Below are 23,615 nucleotides of genomic sequence, written 5' to 3'. Positions count from 1 at the left end.
TATACATTTCCTTGTGATTCACTCATAATTATCAAGTACCAGTATTCACTCATAATTTCCATGTACTCTCTTGTAATGTATTTCTATGATATATTCTCTCTTTACCTGTCTTGCACCTTCCATATACTGTAAGTCTCCCGACCAACTAAGTTATCTCTTCTATATATTCTTGCACTGAATAAATATTGAGGTCATTTCTTATTTCTTTACATCTCATCCTGTACACCTCTGATTATTCTTAGGTATTTCAATTTTGTTGTTTGTATCTTACTTTTATCTCTATTTGATAATACCCACATCTCGCAATCAAATGTTAGGACTGGTCTATAAATTGGTTTGTTGCAAATTATATTTTAGTTTAGATTAACCATTTCCCTTTAATTCATGAATTTGAATAAAACTCTTACTGCAGATGTGTACCGAACTATACTTAATAAGTCGAATTGGTCAATTGAAAAGTCCCCAGCCTACCATACTAAAACACATTTTTTTGGCAAAATTAGTTTCTTTTATTCAACACAATTCCCTTCAAGGACGATACACTGATTATAGCAACTCTCCAACTTTTTATTACTATTTTTGTAGTACGATTTGTCCTTTGCTTCAAAATAGGCCTCAGTTTCGGCGATCACCTCTTCGTTCGACGAAAATTTCTTCCCAGCGAGCATTCTTTTGAGATCTGAGAACAGAAAATAGTCACTGGGTGCCAGATCTGGAGAATACAATGGATGAGGAAATAATTTGAAACTAAGTTCATGGATTTTTGCCATCGTTTTCACTGACTCGTGACACGGTGCAATGTTTTGCTAAAGCAACACTTTCTTTTTCTTCAAATACGGCTGTTTTTCGGCGATTTCATCCTTCAGATGGCACAAAAACGATATGCAATAGTCGCTGTTGATGGTTCTTCCTTTTTCAAGGTAGTCAATGAAAATTGTTCTATGCGTATCTCAAAATACAGACGCCATAACCTGGCCAGCTGACGGTTGCGTCTTCCCACGCTTTAGACCGGGTTCATCGTTTGCAGTCCACTCGGATGACTGTCGATTGGACTTCGGAGTGAAATGATGGAGCCATGTTTCATCCATTGTCACATATCATCAAACACTGCTCCGAATCATCAATTTGTCGTAGCTTTTGCTCAAATTTCAAAAGTGAACTCGTGTGGCACCCACTTTGCACAGAGCTTTCTCATACCCAAATATTAGTGAATGATTTAGAGTATCTACTAATTAATTCAATTTTAATTTACGGTCATTCAAAGTCATTTTGTGAATTTTTTTAAAGGTTTTCATCGGTAACAACCTCTTTTGGGCGTCCACTGCGTTCACCGTCCTCGGTTCTCATTTCATCACGTCGAAACTTAGTATACCAATCCTTGATGGTTGATTTTCCTGGGGCAGTGTCCGGAAACTCGGCATCAAGCCAAGTTTTTGCGTCAACTGTATTTTTTCCCTTCAAAAAGTAATATTTTAACACGCGAAATTCCTTTTTATCCATTTTGTTCGCAATAAAAAAAGCTGCTTTACTCAAAATGCTATAATTCACAAACTAAAGATCTGACAGCTGTCAAATTTATACACGCCATCTTTTGAGGTTTAGGGTTAACTAAAAAACATATAGATTTTATTCTTGTAGCACCATCTACGGGTCAGGCCGGGGAATTTTCAATTGACCTGTTACGCTTTATTACAAAAAGTAAGGACTAACAGATGCAAATTCATTCTCCTTGTAAATGTTGTTGCAATGTAGGATACACTGTTGATTCACGTAGTATATTTATCAGACCCATCGCCTCCTGATTGCCACTCTGAACAAATGCAAAAATGTATTGATTAATGAATCGTTGCCGAGTCAATATCGTTCTTTCGACATGGTACGGCCATGTCAACGGAAAGATGAGAAACATTGTTATTTTTATTTTTTGCACAAGTTTGAAAATATGATCAGAATATATGCAAGCACCTAATAGTTGATTAATCAGATGCAAGAAATAAAATTAATAAAACAGTTCAATTTGCAACCATAACAAGGTTATAAAGTAGACCTTTAAAGTGTAGTAAATAAAAACTCTTGATTCATCGTTCTTCGGACGTAACAAGGAATGGACAAGGACAAGGACAAGTAAGTTGCAAAAGAACTCGTCTAGGAACCACTTTGTCTATACAAATCTTCCTTATGATGCAACATTTGCAGACTAATCTGGTAGCCTGACTTTAAGAATGAAGTTATTTACCAAATGTTAAACGCTGTATCGTGTTATTCGATAATTTCTTTTTGATTTCCAAGAATGGTCGTGTATTACCATTGAGAGCAAATAGAGACTTTTATTTTCTTTTAGAATAATTATACTGATAATTAAATTATAGATACATATTACATACTCTTTGTAATGCATAATATTTTTAAGTATTTAGAATTAATTTATTTGAGGATTTGGTTCTGGATGGAACTAATTTTTGTTTTATTTGGAATTATCATGGTTGATTCATTTTCCATCTATATTTCAATAATGCTTATTATTTTGCACAACAACAAACATGAAATTACAAATTTCCAACTGCTAATAAACTGCTGTCCAACAAATGTTACTATAGAAACACTTTACTAAAAACCAGATATTGCTTTTCCCTATTTTTATGTTATCTGAATTTGAGTTAACATTTCAAGTATTTATTTTTGCAAATCATTTGTTAAATAATTAATTATTATTTCCCTAGTGTTATTCTCAAAAATATAATTTGGTTTGTGCTGTGTATTAATACATAGTTGCGGCAAAACCTACTTTATTTGAAATTTGGTGTGAGTCTTTATATATTCTTCTACCCTATTAAAATAAAAAAAAAATTGCCATATTACTATTGTTTCAAAAAATCAGAAATTATTTTTTTGACAAATAATACCCACATCTCGCAATCAAATGTGAGGACTGGTCTATAAATTGGTTTGTGGCAAATTATATTTTAGTTTGGATTAACCATTTCCCTTTAATTCATGAATTTGATACTATTTTTGTAGTACGATTTGTTCTTTGCTTTAAAATAAGCCTCAGTTTCGGCGATCACCTCTTCGTTTGACGAAAATTTCTTCCCAGCGAGCATTCTTTTGAGATCTGAGAACAGAAAATAGTCGCTGGGTGTCATATCTGGAGATTACAATGGATGAGGAAATAATTTGAAACCACGTTCATGGATTTTTGCCATCGTTTTCACTAACTTGGGACACGGTGCAATGTTTTGCTGAAGCAACACTTTCTCTATCTTCAAATACGGCCGTTTTTCGGCGATTTCGTCTTTCAGATGGTACAAAAACAATATGCAATAGTCGCTGTTGATGGTTCTTCCTTTTTCAAGGTGGTCAATGAAAATTATTCCATGCGTATCTCAAAATACAGACGTCATAAACTTGCCAGCCGATTGTTGCCTTTTCTCACGTTTTGGAGCGGGCTCATCGTATGCAGTCCACTCGGATGACTGTCGATTAGACTTCGGAGTGAAATGATTGAGCCATGTTTCATCTACTGTCACATATCGACGCAAAAACTAGGGTTTATTACGCTTGATCATCTTCAAACACTGCTCCGAATCATCAACTTGTCGTTGTTTTTGCTCAAATTTCAAAAGTGAGCTCGCGTGGCATCCACATTGCACAGAGTTTTCTGTGTGTGAGTCTTCTCTATATATTCTTCTATCCTATCAAAGTAAAAAAAAATTCGCCATATTTCGATTGTTTCAAAGAATGAGAAATTATTTCAAAATGTTTGAAAAGTGGCAAAAATTCTAACTTTGTTTTATTTTTATTTTGATATTAATAAGATTTGATATTATACTAATAAGGTTTGATACTAGTCAAAGCGAAACAAAGTCATATTACTATTTTAGAAAAGTAAGAGTTGCTATACTACAATAATCCAAAACAGAAGAATCCTATAGTAGGCTCAGAACACTAACAAAGTGACCAATGTTGCCAAGAAAATGTTTTATATAAGATGTGATCAGCTCCATCTGTTGCATAGTCCAGATCTAATATATATTAACAATAAAGTATAATGTTGAAATATCTTTATATTTAAACATATACCAGATTTATTTCCATTAGATATTTTTCTAACAGATACCGCTAGGTTTAAATATGCAATGTTATGATTTGCTTCGACATCAAGCTTCAAAGCTATACATGTTATATTTTGTGAGAACACCGTATTAGATACCTATTTAAAAATGTCAAATTTCGTGCTTGAAAACGTGCATTTACGACACACATTGCTTTTCTTAATTTGCTTTAAACTCAAAGCAGAAGCGTTAAGTGTGGCCCAAGAAATGATTAGCGACCGATTACGAGCAATGGTGAAGGTCAAAAAGATGGGAACCTGTCGAAGCCGACCGATCGACTCCAAGGCCAAATTGTTTTGGTCACAAGATAATGCTCTGTGTTTGGTTGATGGTGTGGTGTATTACGAATAATTGAAACATGGTGAAGCAGTTAATAGTGATCTCTACCGATAACAAATGATCAATTAGAACAGATCGAAAAATGTCCATAATGGATCCCAAGGACGGTAAAGCGATTTTACAGCACGATAACGCGCCGTTTGCACTGAATGAAAGGAAGCAAAGCTGAAAGCAGTTGGATGAGTTATATTATCGCACCCGCCGTACTCTCCAGACCTTTCCCCGACCGACTACCAACTTTTCGCATCAATGGGACACGTTCTTGCAGAGCAGATCTTTGCCAATTTCGAACAAGTGGCTCGATGAATGGTTTTGCTCAAAGGACAAACAGTTTTTGCGAATGGCATTCATAAATTGCCAATGCTCAGAATAAAATGGCAAATGCCTTGAATAAATAATTTGTTCCATTTTCTTTGAAAATTATATAGTTTTTTATTCGAATATACCGGTAATGACATTCCGGTACACCTAGTGAATAAAATGTTATTATAAACAAGTCATAATACTCTTTTATAAAGCTTAGAGCAAGAAAATATCAGCTGTTATATTTCAGGTGGCATAAAATTAACACTAATTTAGTGAACATCTAGAAACATAAAATTAATATTATATGTTATTAAATCAACTATTACCGTATCATAAAAAATAATGTTAGTAAAGGAAATCTTTAACATTTATGAAGGACCGAAAAACACTAGACGATAATCTAACTAAAACAATAACAACAACAACAAAAAACTTGATCCAGTACGGGGATATCGCGTTACCGATTTGTGAAAAAAAGCCTGTGAAATTTGTTGCGTCATCGCAGCGACCAACTGATTGACAAACCTTAGAACATTTTAATATTCTCAATGACATCTCGACGGCATTGTTGTAGTAAGACGGTATTGTCTTCTTGAGATGCCGGGTCGTTGCGCAAGTGGTTCTATGAAATTCTCCGGACTCCTTTATTCAAATCGTCCGGTTTTGCATTTTACGTTTCCTTTTTTTCCCGATTGATATTCAGTACCGTATCATAATCAATTTACACTCATTAGGTTTTAAACATTCCCCGACGGATCTATTGTTCGAAAGTGTGTGTAATGATTTAATGGGTGAATTATTACAGAAGAACACATGAGTTTTAGGTATGAACATCCAAAAGCTGTTTATAAGGTAAATTGTGGGGATAAATTCAAATCAGCAGCCCTTTTTAAAAAAGTGGCTCTAATCTTCGATATATTCAATAAATTCATTATTTATGAATTTATTATTTATTTAATGAGGACCGTGGTTCGGGGCCCACGTGAAACTTTAGGCCCAGTCCAGATAAACCCATTGTTGGTAAAAGGAGACTTTAAAATATATCAAATTAAAAAAAAGTGGCCATTGTTGGCCATTATTTTTTTGTACCATTGACAGGTGTCGTCATTTCGCAACTATACAATAGACTATGGACTATACAATAGTACTAATCTGATGGGGATGAGGACGGACATAAAGTTTATATATAAAATAATAAATTAATAAGTAAATAAAATTAATAACACAAACTGAGGGGTTAAAAGTATAAATAGTGTATATATTTTAGGGTAAATGATATGGCTCAGTGAATGGAGGTAAAACGAAATGAAACAGGGGTTTTTACATTATGTGACCGTTATTTATTGAAGTAATATAAAGATATCTAAACCAAACGATGGTCGGTTACTGAATGATTGGAAATAACATCCCAGATAAACGTCTCGGGGTTGCCAGCTATTCGTTATCGTGTTCTAGTTGGCGCTGCTGGTGAAACTAAATTTAATCAGTGCATTCTCCCTAATGCACTTGCCATATCTGATAAACAATTAGCATTCTTTCTCTTCTTAGACATATTTACCAAAGGCTTAAGTATATTCCGAACAATTACACACATATCTGTGTACTTGAATATTTCACACTACAGTAAGATTCTAGAGTTATCTTATATTAACTATATACCTTTAGGATATTGTTTTTTAAAAGATTTTTTTTTAAGTATTTGAACCAGTTCATCCAAACCGAAGGTGTTGTTAATCATTCCTGTTTCTAAGGTTTGGACAATATATCTACAATGAATTATTTATAAATGTTATGACCAATAAAACCTAAAATCAATTGTTATTCCAACATTTACCTTCTTTTATCAACTTTTGTTGTCTTAACACTATTTTTATTATCATATTGCCATGAGTAACCATTGGGTATATTGGTCCTATTCTGAAATATTCATTATTGTTCCCCTTTTGCAGTAGAGGTGTGTGAATAATTGCCAATTTAATTTTATATGACTAAAAATTCCATCTTGAATTTTTTTACTTTTTAAAAACTGTTGATAGTGTCTTGCTGAAAATATACAATGAACATATTCCACTTGTAAAAGTGCATGAATGTTAGTTTAGATATTTAAAATTTACTGATTTTGATATAATTGAAAAATAAATGTATTAATTGAAGTAATTTAAAAATGAGGGAAATGAAGCTATAACAGAATGAAGCTATACTACGATATCAACGTCAGGTGTAATTAATGTGTTTAAATTAAGTATTGAGAGATATACATGTTATAATATTTAGTAAAATAATTTTAATTTGATGAAAGCTGGCCGATAATTTACTTAATTATATTTTAGTATGATGAAACATTTATAACAAACTTGTTTTCTTATCTCTTAAAAGCAATTTAAAATATATATAATAAATCAAGGTTGGTAATTAATTGCGAGAATAATGATTTATATTCTATAACGATCGTTTGAAAAATTGATACACTTTCAGTTTCTTTTTATGTAAAATATATAACTCTATTAAAGCTTGAATAAGACAATTAATATTGCCTCCAAAATAATAAATAATTTGGCAAATATTTTATGATTTTATGTATCTTCTATATACTTGTGAATTATATGAATGAATATTTTAATTTCAGGATTCGGTAGTAGATTTAGTTAGTGGACTTGGTGCTCCCTTATCTAAATTGGTAATCACTGCCCCTGTCCAAGCTTTCAAATTTAAGCTACAAAACGAAGAATACACAGCTCCAGGAAGTCCTGCTTTAGAATTGAGCTCTATTACACGAGAAGAATTGTGCAGGTTGATGCAAAGAGAAAAACATTGGACATTGGAACGAGATGAAGATCAAGCCGGTCCTTATATCTTCAGGTAAGTTTTATAGTAATTTTAAATTGACAATAACATTTTTAATTTAATTATTGCAGTTGGACAGTGCGAATTAGAAATTTTGAAAAATAAATTCGCTAAAAACGATAATTGTGATATGTAATATGTTACTAATTTTTACTATTTAGTGAATAATATTTGTTTTAAAAAATGTAAAAATGTAAAATAAACTCCAATATTATTTTGGATTGATTCTTAGGATTGAATTAGATGTACTCGTACTGTATTCATCTATTCATTTCTTTGATTTTCTTGTAAGGATCCATTTTATTATTGTATTTATAGTTTCTCTCTAGTTATCTCCCAACACATATATAAGCCATTTTACTTTTTATTACAATTTTTTTAATATATAGTAATATATTGTAAATTATATTTATTCGTTACTTATTGTCTTCAATTATTGTACTCCATGTATAATTGTTATTGTCGATCTTATTATAATATAAATTTGTTATTAGGTTCTTATTGGGACTGTCGATTTTTGATTATCACCATTAAGGCACAGATAATGTTATTTAAGGTTTGTTACTATAATTGTATATCTTATCTCTGTTTTTTTTTGTTCTTAGCCTGTTCTTTTTTCAAATGATTGGTCTTAAAATTTTTGTTTGAACATTGATAGTTCTCAGATCGACATTTTGTTTCTTCTTATTGGTTGTTCTTAATTAAATCACCTATGTTAACAGTTATGTGATTCCTGATCTTCTTATGATTAGCACCATCTATCTAACAATCTTGGAGAACAAAAACAAAGCGTGACTTAGGTATCTGAAACACCACAAGCATTCCTCAAAATACATCAGGTTATACGTGTATGGAGGTAACAGTGTCCAACTTTCGGAACCATATAGAAGAATTTGTAAAATTAGCAATGGAGAGAGGGAGAGAGAGATCGTTCTTTTTTCAGACATACTAGAAAGCGTAATCAGATGTCAGTCAGATCAGATGTGTTTCATATTAAAGCACCATAAAATGTTTGAAGCTATTTAACTTCAGGGAAACATGATATCCATGTTTTCGAATCATGCCAAATTTATACAAACTGAATGCCAGTGTACATAGTCGAAATACATTATTATGCTTTTTTTTTGTTGCACAATCAAATAATATACTACATATAGATACTACAAATTAATATCAACTTGACCAGTACTTTCATCCGATTACTTCATATGTTAAAAACTCGTAGTTCCTTATGATAAATAAATACATTAAATTTATTCAATAAAAGGTGTTGTTTGGAGCTTAAAGCATCAATTAAGTCGTTCCGCTTATAAACAAACCTCTCACGGATACATTAAGCACTGTTAAATTATCTTTTTTATTAATCACTATTACAGATTATTTGTAAAGTATTTAAAGTAGGCTATAAAGTGTCCGGCGCAGGATATCGCCTGAATAAAAGTAAAAGCAACAAAAACAACTGGTTATGAACCACGTCGGTCCGAAGGCATCGTAATAGCAATAAAATGATCTAACATGATCGATATAACCTTATGACTAATGAGAGTATGATCAATTCAATATAATTGGGTTGATGATTTTTTTTAGCGAAGGACAAATACCAGACTTATTTGTAAATTTACGTACTGTTACGGACGCAGCACGTACTGAATGGTAAATGCTATCATGACTGCATGAAAACGATTGAGATCTGATGGTATCGGTAGTTGCATGTTATGTATTTTTAATGCTTGACGGGATCTTGACTGCTACCTTTACTGACATCTAAATTATTGTTCTTTTTGTAATGTTAATTATGGTATATAGTGTTTGTTCAGGAAGTTTTGTATTTAGTGAGAGATAAAGCTATTAATTTTATGGTTTATTATATTTTTTTATGTATGTTCGTTAATTTCTCCAACAATTATGGACTGATTTTCAAAATTCTTTCTTTATTCGAAAGAGGGCACTTCCGAGGTGGCCTCATTGAAACCAAGTTAGGATATGTTGGGGGAAGGGGAGAATCGAGGGAAAACATCAAATTTCATAGGCACGTAGAATGCTTTCACATATTTTTTTATCTAAAATGATCAGATATTTATGTATAATGTTATTGCTAAACTGATGTGACGAAAAATCGGAAGTAGTCCAGCCTAAAAATTAGCGAGTTTACTTTTTAAGAACTAACCTTTTGTATTCTAGCCAACTGTTTCTATGGTGTAATAGTTAGAATGTTAAGCTCACATGCGGAGATTGCGGATTCGATAACCAAAAGGGTAGCAACTATTTTGTTCTAGTTTGATTGGAACATTTGTTAAATTATCTAAACTAGGAAGCAGACTCCATGGCATGAAAAGTTTCTTATTATGAAATCATTATTTCTTTATTCATATTTTTCCCTATACGGGCTGCAATTTTACTTGGGCTATCAATTATAATATTTAATAAAATAACTACGTAATATATTGAGTAAATATCTAACTCTAAAGAGAGAAAACATGTGAACACGAGTATCTATCACGACATTTATCTACATAAATAACTGTGTTCCATTTTGTATTATTGAGTTAATCCGAATACACAGACATACATTATGGAGCATTCAGGATTGTATTTTCGAAATTTATTATTTCTTAGAACAACTCTGCTTCCAAAGTCCATCAAATACTTTAGAAACTTATGGTAACCTTGCTTTGTCATGTTCCAATTGCGATTTTAATATCAATGGCAAAGAAGATCTTGAAGGATTATACAATTAGAAGATTCCAAGTCTTTTTATACAAAAATACAACTCAAACACTCAAACTACTTTCAAACAGTTTAGCAACAGATCAATTGTTTCCAAGCGTTTATGATGCGATGGGAAAAATTAAAATTTGAAATTCGTTCTGAATAATTTCACTGCCGCGGCTTCATAGCTTGTCAGACAAAAATAAGAGTTTCGAGCAAAGGATCATTGTTTAATCGAAAAAAAAAGACATCCATATTTATAGAAAAACTCAAGTAAAATCGGATGAAATAGTTACTGCAGATATCTACGACATAATCATCATCTTGCATGATAATGCTTGCCCACATATTGTTAAGGAAAGACTGTTACTGTTACTGTACACCAGAGTTTGAATTTTCTTTAAAGCCAGTTTTCAGTATTTTTTACCAAAAGCCTAAATTATACATTTGAAAAATAGTTTATTTCACTGATTATTTTCGTAGGTCAATTGGAAAGTCCCCGGCCTACCATATTAAAACATATTTTTTTGCCAAAATTAGTTTTTTTATTCAACATAATCCCCTTCAAGGGTGATACACTGATTATAGCGACCCTCCAAATTTTCGATACCTTTTTTGTAGGACGATTTGTCAAAATAGGCCTCAGTTTCGGCGATCACCTCTTCATTCGACGAAAATTTCTTCCCAGCGAGCATTCTTTTGAGATCTGAGAACAGGAAATAGTTGCTGGGGGCCCGATCTGGAGAATAAGGTGGATGAGGAAGCAATTCGAAGCCCAATTCATTTTCTTTTAATTCAAAAGAAACCGCTTTTCGGCGATTTTGTCCTTCGATTCAAATTCTTCATTTTTCAAAGTAGTCAATGAAAATTATACCATGGGCATCCCAAAATACAGACGCCATAACCTTGCCAGCCGACTGTTGAGTTTTCCCACGCTTTGGAGCAGGTTCATCGTTTGCAGTCCACTCGGATGGCTGTCGATTGGACTTCGGAGTGAAATGATGAAGCCATGCTTCATCCATTGTCACATATCGATGCAGACTTTTCATTTGACTTGTTATATCCCATTTAAACATATAACTTTTAAACAGCTGCTGTTTGTAAGTTCGATTTAATTAGTAGGTTTGCGATATTTACGTATTTGAATTTTTCTCAAATAACTGTTCAGAAAAATATTTCCATCTAGGTGTGGCATCTAATTTTACTCAGTCATATAGTGACATAAAAATGTAGCCGGTGTTCTCCTTGACTTAGTTTTATGCACAGAGAAGGAGGGTCTAGGCGCCTCAAGAAAGTCTATACCAGCAAGGCCATTAACATTGTTATCAATTAGATTAAATATATCGAATTTATATTTGTTTCTTTCGAACTCAAGACGATTTTTAATCTATTTTATCCCAGGTGGCCCTGACTTTTTGTGTTGGAATTATTTTGCACTAAGGTTATTTTAATTGAATAATGTGTTGGTATATATATTTATATATATATATATATATATATATATATATATATATATATATATATATATATATATATATATATATATATTGATTTTGTAACTGTATATAGATACTTAGAAGGCGTTGTGAGTGTTTTAATATGAGCAAATATTTCTATGTTTTTAAATGAAATGTTTGTTAAAATGAATAAGCTGATGAATGTTGTGAAAGTTAAATGTTTTGTACTTAGTTAAATAAAACACTGGATCATCTACAATTGACAATATAGTGATCTAACAATAAGGAAGATGTTTAAGAATGCTTATGGAATAGCATTTATTGAAATTGATACATACGGATTGAATATTACGCGCATAGCTATTCAACGTTGCACTGGTTGAGATCGAATAGACATTCCAACATACCACAGTATTGCTATCAAGACGTCTTTACTCACTAGATTAGGCAAGAATGACAGTACTAACACCTGACGTATTTTGAGAGTTCGTTCTTAAATATTACCCAGAAAGAAGAATAATTAATCAAAATAATCACAATAATTAAAGTGAAACTTTAGCTGTTTAAGGAAACGTTTCTTTAAAACTTTTTGATAATAAATATAATGATCAACAAAACCTAATCGAATGCTATTGTAACTATTATTTTCTTCCATCAATTTTTGTTGTCTTTTTTTGTTACTGTCTTGCCAAGAGTGCCACAATGAACCATTTTGAAATACTCAAGTTTCGTCAAGTTACACAAATTCAAATAGTTTATCTTTATTGGTCTTATTTTATGCTTTTGAAAATTTAATTCTTTTTAATGCAATGTCTGGAAGTTCCATTAAACCTCTACGAAGATTATCTTTACACCATTTAAACCCTATAAGAGTGTATGAAACTATGTCTGATATCCCTCAAAAAGCTGCATGTCCCTAATTATTTTATATATACTATCCAGACAGACAATTTTCTCTAAAATAATTTTATTAAATTATGTTTATATCAATAAAGTAGTTTGTATACTTACTGTTCTTGTACATTTCGTATATTTGGTTTCGAATAGAGCCAATACCAAGATGGTCAAGATTCGCTACCCAGTTTTTATGTAAACAGGTTTCCTTGGGTGAATCTAACGTATTATTCTTCATTTTGTAATCGATGTTATTCACAGTACCAATACTAGTATTTACCGCGGCAGCAACCCGCTAAAAACATTTTCAATAAATTTGTAGGGTCTTATGTTATTTAATATCATCAAGTTACCTGTCTAAACGGAATTTACCCACAAAAGGGGGCCTGCATTATCTCGTTCCTTTTCGAAATAATCTATTAAAGCCGCTATCAATTTGTGAATTTGTTTGTAATATGTTTGTTCAATTATTTTAATTATATTCAAATTTTTTTGTATGGCAAAGCCAAACTGTACTACAAGGATAACGCATTATTAAAAAAATTTTAATAGACTATACGTACGCAACCTAAACGTAACAACATCAACAACAAACAATAACCTAAATAATAGACGTCGCTCCATTCCGAATAGAACCTGAATATGGGTAATTGGTCGACAGCCGTGGTTATAAATGTGTTATTTAATTTTTAATTATTATGCAAAGAGTTGTGGCCGGGTCGCATTATTATGTTAATCGGCGTGTAACCGAATGGGTTTGGTCAAGAGAAAGATGTCGACCTAAACAAAATGATACGGATTATGTAAAATTGAGACGTTCGATTACGAAACGCGATCTAAATGTTCGCGTCGCCCGTTGGCTTTAATTGATTTATATAAATTAATCGTTGTCAATAAGTTGTCACGTCGCGTAACTCACATCATTACAATTTTTAAGCCGCTTTATTAATTGGTCATTAATATTAGGGTTGATTGGAAAGTTGTTTTCAATGGTTTACGTTCTCAAGTTGGATTGTGATTTTTTTAATTGTTAGCACCTGAGGATTTACTAACATATATCAGGCCTGTAAATTAATTTTACATGATTTACAACAGATATGATTATTGTCTCTTAAATCGCATCGGGTACATTTGTAACGAACTTCATGTTGAAGCCTCACTGACAGATTCCGCCTTTCAATATGTGCCACTTCGTCAAAATTGTCGGAATTTGTATAGAGTACATCGCATTTGCGGGAAGTTTAACTTTTTTACTTAAATTTTAATAAAAAGGCGGCTAAAGGCCATCGGATTCTTTGTGAAGCGTATGGCAAAAATGCTTCATCGATTTTAACATGTGACTATTGGTTTTGACGTTTCAAAAGTGGTAATTTTGTTACTGAGGACAAAGAGTGTTCTGGGCAGCTAAACAAATTTGAAGACGAGGATTTTAAGGCATTACTGGATGAAATAATCGTTGGATATTCATTTACTAGAATTACTAGCTAGAACCAAATAGTCTTCGGCTGATGTCGCTTCAGATTCGGAATATGATTGTTTTGCGGCCGACAGAGACCCTGCGTTCACAAATGGGATGCCTGATTCGAGGTGTGTATTGACGTTCCTCATAAACCATGGGGTTTCGAGTAACGCGCGGACATTTTTGGATTGGAACGCTTGGAGTAGTTCAAGTTGTCTCTCCGAGACATACCTGTACGACACCTGTGAGGCAGATTGGACGCACTAGCATTTTATACAGAATCGCTTTCTGTGGGATTGGGATCAGTGGAGATAGCTATCTACTGTAATTTATTCATTTGAGTCAAGCACTGTGCTAAAAACGGCCTGCATACTAGCAAAAACACAACAATTTCATTCTTCAACATGACTCATTCAGAAAGAAAATATACTCGGAAACATTAAAGTTAGAAGTGCTACCCCATCCATCGTATTCTCCAGATTTGACTCCTTCAAATTTGTTGTCCTTTATTTTGACTTAGGAGTAGTGAGCTGTCTGAGCAGCACTTAATTTCTTCTATTCTTGAGATATAAAAAAGTGGCCATTCGTATTACCATTATTAAACGAATATTACTAGGATATAAATATATTTATATATTACAACGATTTTGACAAATTTCTAATCTTTTTACAAATCTATTCGTTAGTTTTATATTCTACACTAATTTTAAGTACATTTTACTTTTATTGCTTCTTTACCTATGACGCTATCTTTGGTCTTACAGGTCAATTAGCCTATATGTTGCCATCATTATATTTCATTGTCTAACGACGGTTTTTCTTGCAGTTCAAGGATCATGTTAATCCAATCGTAATCACTAACGTTATCTATGTTGAGGCATTGTTCAATTACAGAAAAAGCCGAAAACGAAACGCTCTTTATATGATTATATTACGCCGTCCAATGCAATTATTTTAAAATTAATTTTCATCTAAGAATTAAATTTTATTGTATACATTAGGCTTGAAGAGAATTTTCTTTTGATGCTATTAATTAATATATTACTTTAAACATAAATTTTCAAACGGTTCTTAAAATTCATTATCTTCATCATTCCATCAAAATCACAATTTCTAAATATTTTAAATCAAAACCGACAATTGTGACATGAAGATACAACTTCATCGTAATTTTCTCAAAAGGTTTAATGAACTTCGGCAGCAGATTTCCTCAAATCAAATAATAAAAATAGCTATCGAGTGAAAACAGTTGAAACAGTCGATAGTCAAAAAAACTAGCGACTGAAAATAGTAATAAGTAATAGTAAAGTAATTACTGTTTTCAGTCAAATGCACGGTTGACTTTTTTTTTAGTTCGTGATGCCAGACGAAGATGTACAAACCCTTTCCAGTATAAATTGTGAGAGAGCAAAGGACGGAGATAATTACTTGGAGCAGTTAATTTTATTTGTGCTTATATTTTCCAACGGTAGTATAAGCGAGACGGAGATGTACATATTCCTTCACGTACTAACTTTAAAAAAGAAAAGGAAAAAAATTACTGAATACTATTAACATGCAATTAATAATTTCATTATAAAGGAAGTAAAATTACTTTTATATTTGAATGTTCTGTGGATCTGTAAAAAGTAATGGATTTTTTCTATAGAATGGAATAATATCCCACAAATGTTTTATCCTATTTTAATATGCTAATTGCTAATTTCAAATAATATGCTATAATATAAATAGACAATACAATATAACTTAAACAAAACCTAAAAACTAAAGATATACAATAATCATAAATACTAAATAAAAATTAAATATATGCCTATTACCCTTCTATTAAATCATGGAAAAAAGTAATTTATGATATAATTAAAAATGATCGCACAATAACTACTAAAGCTTTTTTAAATAAAGTAAATGCTTTATTTATTATTGAACGGAAATATTGTTTAACAAAAATCGAGAGAGTAATCGAAACATTACCTATTATTGCCATAAAAACTGTCAAATCATTTTACTATTTATCATTCACTATTCTAACTACATTTTTGTCAAGGTCGCGGCTAGGACGACAGAGCCAGAATTTTAAAAATCAGTCGAATGAAACTAAAAGAACCAAAAATAGTAACTAAAAGTACACAAGTGACATAGTCGATAGTAAATAGTAACAAAATCAGTCGGACTGAAACAGTCGATAGTAAAAAGTAGTCAATTACTAAACAGTCGATTGTTCCTAACGCTAACCAAAACCATTGTTTTAACAGTTGGGTTAGGTAGTTTAACAGTTGTCAACATTTATACTTAGCGTTTCATCGATTTCATTAGATATCGCTAATCAAAACACGTGGAGACACCGTAAGGACGTAATCTTTATGCTTTTGGGTGTTCTGAATCCGAAAATGACTTCCTTTTTGTCATAGGATGATACCATTTGGATAACTATGTCAAACGAGTTATTATATTAAAATAAAAGAGAATAGGACTGAAACATATCATTTTATTTGCAAATTATTAATATACGTTGACAAGCACACTCTATAACTTTTCCTTTTTCCCGATAAAGCTCCTCTTTGTACATTTTCGCTTGTGGAAAGAATATGGAAGGTCTCTCTGAAGCATCATTTAGTAGTCTGATATCATTGAAACACTCTACCTTCCTTGGTATCTCATCTCCATTTCTTTAATATCTTACTGAAATTGTTCACCATACTCTTTACACGAATGTTCTAAATTTTGCGGAAACTAGTTGAGGTTGAAGAGAGTGTACATTTATACTCATTAAGCAACCTAAGGCTTGAAATGTTTTAGCATTATTTTAAATATTTGTTTACAGTTAGTCTTTATGATTACCTAAAAATATTTTTATGGCCACCCTAAAAGTAACCTACTCTTTTTTTAGGTGCCTTCATAACAGGTTAATTAAAAAGTCGTCGGCCTACCATAGTAAAACACATTTTTTTGGCAAAATTAGTTTTTTTATTCAACATAATTCTCTTCAAGGGTAATACACTGATTAGAGCGACCCTCCAACTTCTCGATACCATTTTTGTAGTACGATTTGTCCTTTGCTTCAAAATATGCCTTAATTTCGCCGATCACCTCTTCATTCGACGAAAATTTTTTCCCAGTTTTGAGTGCTCAAATAGTATCTTGTTTGAACCGATATGTGAGAGATGGCATTGTCCCTCGATTGATACAGAACAATCCGGCGTCTCTTGTTTGTTTTCCTTCTTTCACCGTAGACTTCTGGCAAACAAATGGTACCAATCAGAATTTACTGTTCTACGATCCTCTAGAGGCACTGTTGCAATATGACCAGTTTTTCCGAAGAAACAGGCCCCATTTTGCTTCGTGCGCGAACAACTTTTGTTGGATTTGGTTCATCTTGGAACACCCAGACAGTCGACTGCTGCTTACTTTCGGGCTCATACGAATATATCCATTGATTCGTCACCTTTCACGATTTTCTAAACGTCTTTCGAAGCACCGCGATTGAATTTCTTAAGCAGTTCTTTACACCAATCGACACGAGCCTTTTTTGAGCGATTGTCAAATTGTGTGGGATTCAACGCGAACATAACTTTCGCACAGTTAAGTGTTCATGTAAAATCGCATATATGCTGGTGGAACTAATGGTTAGGGATACCTCAATCTCACAATAGGTAACATGCCGATCTTGCTTAATCATTTCGCACACAGGATCGATGTTTTCTGGCCCAACAGCTGATTTTGGACGACCTTCACGAAATTCGTCAGCCAGCGAACTACGACCACGATTGAATTCACTAGACCGGCGATACACGGTGGTTTTTGATGGAGCTTTATTGCCAAAATTTAAATTAAGTTGACTGATGCACTCTTGTTGTGATAATCCATATCGAAAATCGTCAAAAATCATCAGACGAAAATGGTCACGATTGAGTTCCATTTTTTGCCGAGACGAAACTGACAACTAAATATAAAATAAACAAACAGCGTCCGTGCGATAAAATGTTCTGAGTACGTAATCGTCAAAAATGTCAAACTTTACGATGGAACCGTCAAATGGACTCACATGACAACAATGTTGCCAATTCTCAAAATATAAATAATGATCCTCGTAAACCACATTCCCTTTTAAAATACCTGAAAAAACCGTAAGTGTCACATTTACGTACGAAAACTACTTTCTCAAGTCGATCTGATATAAAAATTATGTTTAAACCAGTCTCGGTCTCGCGTGTACACGAGCACCGAATTCTGGTCGAAATTACCCAACTTCTCGTTCCACATTGCGCCAGGCTTGCTTCTCCTAATACGACATTGCCCGTGGTGGGCACTGGCACCGTGACGGAAAGACCGATCGATACGGAACCCTGACAATGGTCGACGCCGACGAGGAACGAACACTTTCTACCGTCTCCGGCGCTGTTTCGTTCTGGTTTTGTTTTTATTGTTCGGTTTCGATTTTAATGAAGTCACCGGTTTAATGATTTCGCTTTTGTTAGATAATTTGTAACGATGAAAAGGGAAATTAGAGGGAGAAAGGAAGACGTTGTTTTAGAACGGTAATTGTAAACGAAGGGATTGTGTTGCTGTTAGTCGATGTACTAGGTTTACGCTTATTATTTATTGATTTTCGTATAACGTAACGGATGAAAAGTTACCGGTCTAAGTCTAATATTAGTTTTAAACGATTCCTAAAATTCGAAGGTTTTGTTAATAAAAATTAATTCTCCCGTCGTCGTTGGAGAACTTCTTCGAGAGCTCTCATTCGAGGCCCTTCTATTTGGTATTTATGGACGATGCACCTTGCGCCTTGTTTGATAACAGCTAACGATTTCAGATAGACTTTCTGGCGAATTAATGAAGCTTTATCTAATTAATTTACACTAATTACAATTAAGTGAACAAGGCGATTTTTAATTAGGTTTTTTCTATCTAGCCTTCTCAAACTTGACTTAAGATTTGTCGTGAATTTCATGAATGAATTAGGACCTCCCGGTTCGCCCTATTTAAGATGAAAGCATACTGTATTTGCCAATTACCTTCTCTTTTAACCAGTGACCGATTATAAGGGCTTTTCCATATTTCAAATACGCCAGGGGGCCAGGTAGCGATAGCAAAATGTGATCAGACATTGATTGACTATATATATTATTCAAAGTAATGTCCATCGATAGTAGATACTTTTTCTCGTCTTTCAGACAATTTATTATTCGAAGGAGCGATTTATATTTCGGGGCTATTCGTGAATCGATCCACTTTTTGGTAACTTCATGAGTGAAGCGCCGTTCAGACTGAACATGACTCACATGTTGGAACAAGTATTAATCAGAAGGAGCAAGGTCTGGAGAATACGGCGGGTGAGGTAGTATTTCCCATTTTAATGTTATCAAGTGTGTTTTCACCAGTTTTACGACATATGGTCGAGAGCTATTATACTGAAGAATAACATTGTTGTGTCTTTGCTTTTAATCATACGGTTTTTCGTCCAGTGCTTAGCTCAAATTCATCAATTGTAGCCAATAAAGTAATGTTAATCATCAAGTAATGTCTTTAGATCCGGTATTCACATTTCTTTTGGCTATCCAGGACGATCTTTCTCTTTGGTGCCAAAACAACCACTTTAAATGTTTTTTATTATTTAATTAATACATTGTTACTAGTCGTTTCCGTCTAACCTACAATTTGTCTTTATGCTAACTTAAATCCAGGTATATAACTAGGAGGACCCATCGGTCCTAACTCAGTCTCTGGTGAAATAATGTTTATATACGTTACTGTTGAATTTTTTAATTTATGCCCCTCACTACACAACACTACACAAGATCAGATGGTTTGATTCTTTTGAGTCTGTGTCCTGTTCTGATGGTATCCAATAGTTGTAATATTTCAATATTCGTATGAGAATGGAGTCTTTCCTCATGCCTCATTGCAATTCTCTTGATTTCTTAACTGACTGTGGGTATCTGAAAGTCTCGATGTAGGTAATCAGTCCTATAGTATTTGGGTGCACCCACAATAACTCTCAGGACTTTGTTCTGAAAAATTTGTATTTTATTATGTTACTCTTTGCAGAACATCCCCATAATTGAACTCCGTATGTCCATATGGGTTTCAATATTTGCTTATATAATAGCAATTTATTATGTACTGATAATTGTGATTTTCTTCCAATTAGCCAGCACATGTTCCTATAGTTTAATTCCATTTCCTTTCTTTTCTTCTTTATATGTTCCTTCCAGGGAAGTTTTGCATCGAGATTCATTCCGAGATATTTAGCGTTGTTGCTATATGGAATGACAGTGTTATTTAATGTTATTGGTGCGGTTATATATTGTACGGTCTATAGGTGAACTGCACATGTACAGATTTACTTTCATTAATTCTTATTTTCCAAGCTTGTGTCCAATTATTTATATTGTCACTTGCCTGTTGTAATTTTCGTGAGGCTTCTTCACTATTGTCTCCGACAACTACAATCGCAGTATCATCAGCAAATGTAGCCATCGTGATATTTTCCATTTGTGGTATATCACAAGTGTAAAATATATAAAGCATTGGTTCCAGTACACTTCTTTGTGGTACACCTGCTGTAGCTTCTTTTATTGTAGAGTAAGGTTCTTCTTAACATTCTGGTTGTAATGTATGATTTTAATAGTTCGGTGTGTTGTTTTGGTAACATTTTCTGTAGTTTATGAACAAGGCCTTCATGCCAAACCTTATCGAAGGCTTGTGCTACATCTAAGAATATAGCTGAGCATACTTTTTGACTTTCGTAAGCTTTTTCAATAACATCTGTTATTCTGTGGACCTGGTCAATTGTTGAGTGTTTGTTAATAAACCCAAACTGGCGTGTTGGTATGAGGTTTTTTCTCACTATGATCGGTTTTATTCTTTTCAACAGTTGTTTTTAAAAACCTTAGATATTACTGGCAGCAGTGATATAGGTCTATAGGATTTTATTTCGTTTGGTGACTTCCCAGGTTTTGGGATCATTATAATTTCCGCCAATTTCCAAATGTCTGTTACATGTTTTAATCCAAATGCTGTATTGATCAAGTTGGTGAGTTTTATAATTCCCTTTCTTGGTAGTTTTTGCAGTAAATCTCCTGTTATTAAATCGTAGCCTGGTGATTTCCTGGGCACTTTAAAATGATAATCGATACCAATAGCAAATACGATTTACTCGGACAAATTCAGACATTTTCAATACATTGAAAAAAATGTTCATTCACACTTGGACGAAATGATAAATACTGAAAAGTGAAGCCAGTATCAGTGAGGGTTCACTTTAGACATATAGAAGACGATATCTCATATAAAGAGTTGTGATTAAATTATGCGCTTCAGAACCACAGAGAGCGCTGCAAGCGGGAGTATTTTATCGACAAAATAAAAAAGTATATCTTATGTAATTAATTTTTATTTATAAAAATACACAGATCATAATAACAATATAAATACTACTTGAAAACAACGTTTGAACACTAAAAAATTTTTAAAAATACTGTCTAATCTGACGATGGACGTTTAACAATTATGGAATAATATTAAATGAGAATGTACTAGAAATATTGTGTTAATTGAAATACTGTAATAATTGAAGATCTTAAATATTATATATGGAAATCACAGTTTCTTCGAATCACATTAATACAGGTTTGTTCGTTTTCAGAAGATTTCATATGAAAATACATGTAATTTAGCTTGTGAAAATTTGTTTCGTTATTGCCTCAAATTTAATACAATAATTGTTATTTCCTAAAGTACTAATACTCACACTAAACAATATCTACGAAATATATTGAGAAATACAAGGTACTATATACTTTTATACTATAAGTTCCATACTTAATATATATGAAAAAAAAACATTGTCACAAAAAAAACTTTTGGAACGGGGACATAGTTAAGTAAATAATATAATATGTATCTGAATAGTCCCTTTTGAACATTTTTTCATTCTTATATACTTCTTGAAAGTATATTTGAACGCTATCCACATATATAGGTTTTGCAATCCAAATTGTTCACTCTTGTCCTTCCACAAAGTTCTATTGACTCTTCTCATCCGTCAAAACAAACAACACAAAATTATTTTTCTTAAAACACTGTCCTGTTCAGCATGTGATTATGTTAAAAATGTCCCCATCCGCTAATAGAAAATAACAATAAAAATATATTTTCATTAAAATCTCACTATTTATTTCCTTAAAAAAGCTCATGATCCATTTACTGTTGTATTACACATGTATTATTGTTATTGATATTGAAAGTTATATGATGAAATATTTATGATGTATTGTCTGTTTTTCAGTAAAAATCAATGGATTGCTTTCGAAGATTCAAAATCTATGGACATCAAAGCCAAGTATGCTAGAATTCGTGGTTTGGCCGGTTTAGCTCTGAAGGATTTAGGTCAAGATGGTGGAGTTAAATGTGGATACACTATCTTGGAAGCAGCCTACAATGGTAACGCATTGGAATATAATTTCGACGGTGATTTTACATAATTTCTTTATTTAGGATTATCCAGGCAAGCCAGAGCACCCAGAGGAGCAGTTTTGCATTCGCTCGAACGAGAAATTCTAGAGAATCCAACCAAATCATTGGACTCTGTAGAACTGTCCCCATACAAAATATCTAGAATTATTGATACAGAAGGCAAGATTCATATTGTCAGACAAGTAAGTTGAGTTGTTCTAGTTCCATGCTTCATTTTTTTAATTGAATAATAATATTTGATTTCAATGTATACAAAAATGTAATTTCAGGTTTGTAGTTACTTTATTTTTAAAAACTGACTCTAAATTAGAAGCTACAAATATATATATATATATATATATATATATATATATATATATATATATAGTCTTGATACTTTATTATGTATTTATAAAATTTGTCAAGACCTATATATTTGATACCTATATATAATTATAATTCCTCTAATATATTTGGAGCTGTATACTAGTAAAAGAGACTAGAGAAGTTAATAAAAAATGAAAATAAATACAATAAAAATGCTAACCATATTAAGTTATATGAGTGTTTAGGGCTAGAAATAGAAAATATTGCAAATATAACATGGAAACAATAAATCCGATGTAAGTAATAATTAAATAACATAAACGACAAATATACATGCGTACAAGTCTATAATATCCACAAACTAATATTGATTTTTGTTGAGTAAAGAGTAAACAAAAGAAGAAACAACTGGAACCAAGCAAATCTTTAAATATTATATTTAATTTGATTTTTATATTTTTATTATAAATTCTTCTTCATTTGTATAAACATTATTTTGAAATATTATGAACTCTATTACCTTTTGTAAATAATTCACAAATGCAACATTAATTATTATTATTGTTATTATATAATAGTAGCAATAAGTATAATAATATAATTATTAAATCATGATATGCCTAAACATTTTTAAAGAAATTTGATTTCTAATTATTTGGTTATTAAGAAAGTTGAAGAACTGAAATACCGAGGAACAATTGCTTTATA

At 32.4% G+C, this 23,615-nt stretch overlaps 1 protein-coding gene across 1 annotated transcript in view; it reads left to right on the top strand.

Annotated features, from left to right (window-relative positions):
- Positions 1-23,615, top strand: part of LOC143204717 (uncharacterized) — a 70,583-nt gene that overhangs the window by 33,296 nt on the left and 13,672 nt on the right. The window contains exons 3-5 of the mRNA XM_076417459.1: positions 7,384-7,616; positions 22,414-22,568; positions 22,623-22,783. Of these exons, the coding sequence (XP_076273574.1) occupies positions 7,384-7,616; positions 22,414-22,568; positions 22,623-22,783 (549 nt within the window). The remainder of the gene's footprint in view (positions 1-7,383; positions 7,617-22,413; positions 22,569-22,622; positions 22,784-23,615) is intronic.

The sequence above is a fragment of the Rhynchophorus ferrugineus genome, unplaced genomic scaffold (assembly GCF_030347505.1).
Source record: "Rhynchophorus ferrugineus isolate W39M unplaced genomic scaffold, kcgeb_rfMv2 rfM1, whole genome shotgun sequence".
Taxonomy (NCBI): domain Eukaryota; kingdom Metazoa; phylum Arthropoda; class Insecta; order Coleoptera; family Curculionidae; genus Rhynchophorus; species Rhynchophorus ferrugineus.
The sequence above is the reverse complement of the archived record's forward strand: the minus strand, read 5'-3'. Positions and strand labels throughout refer to the sequence as shown.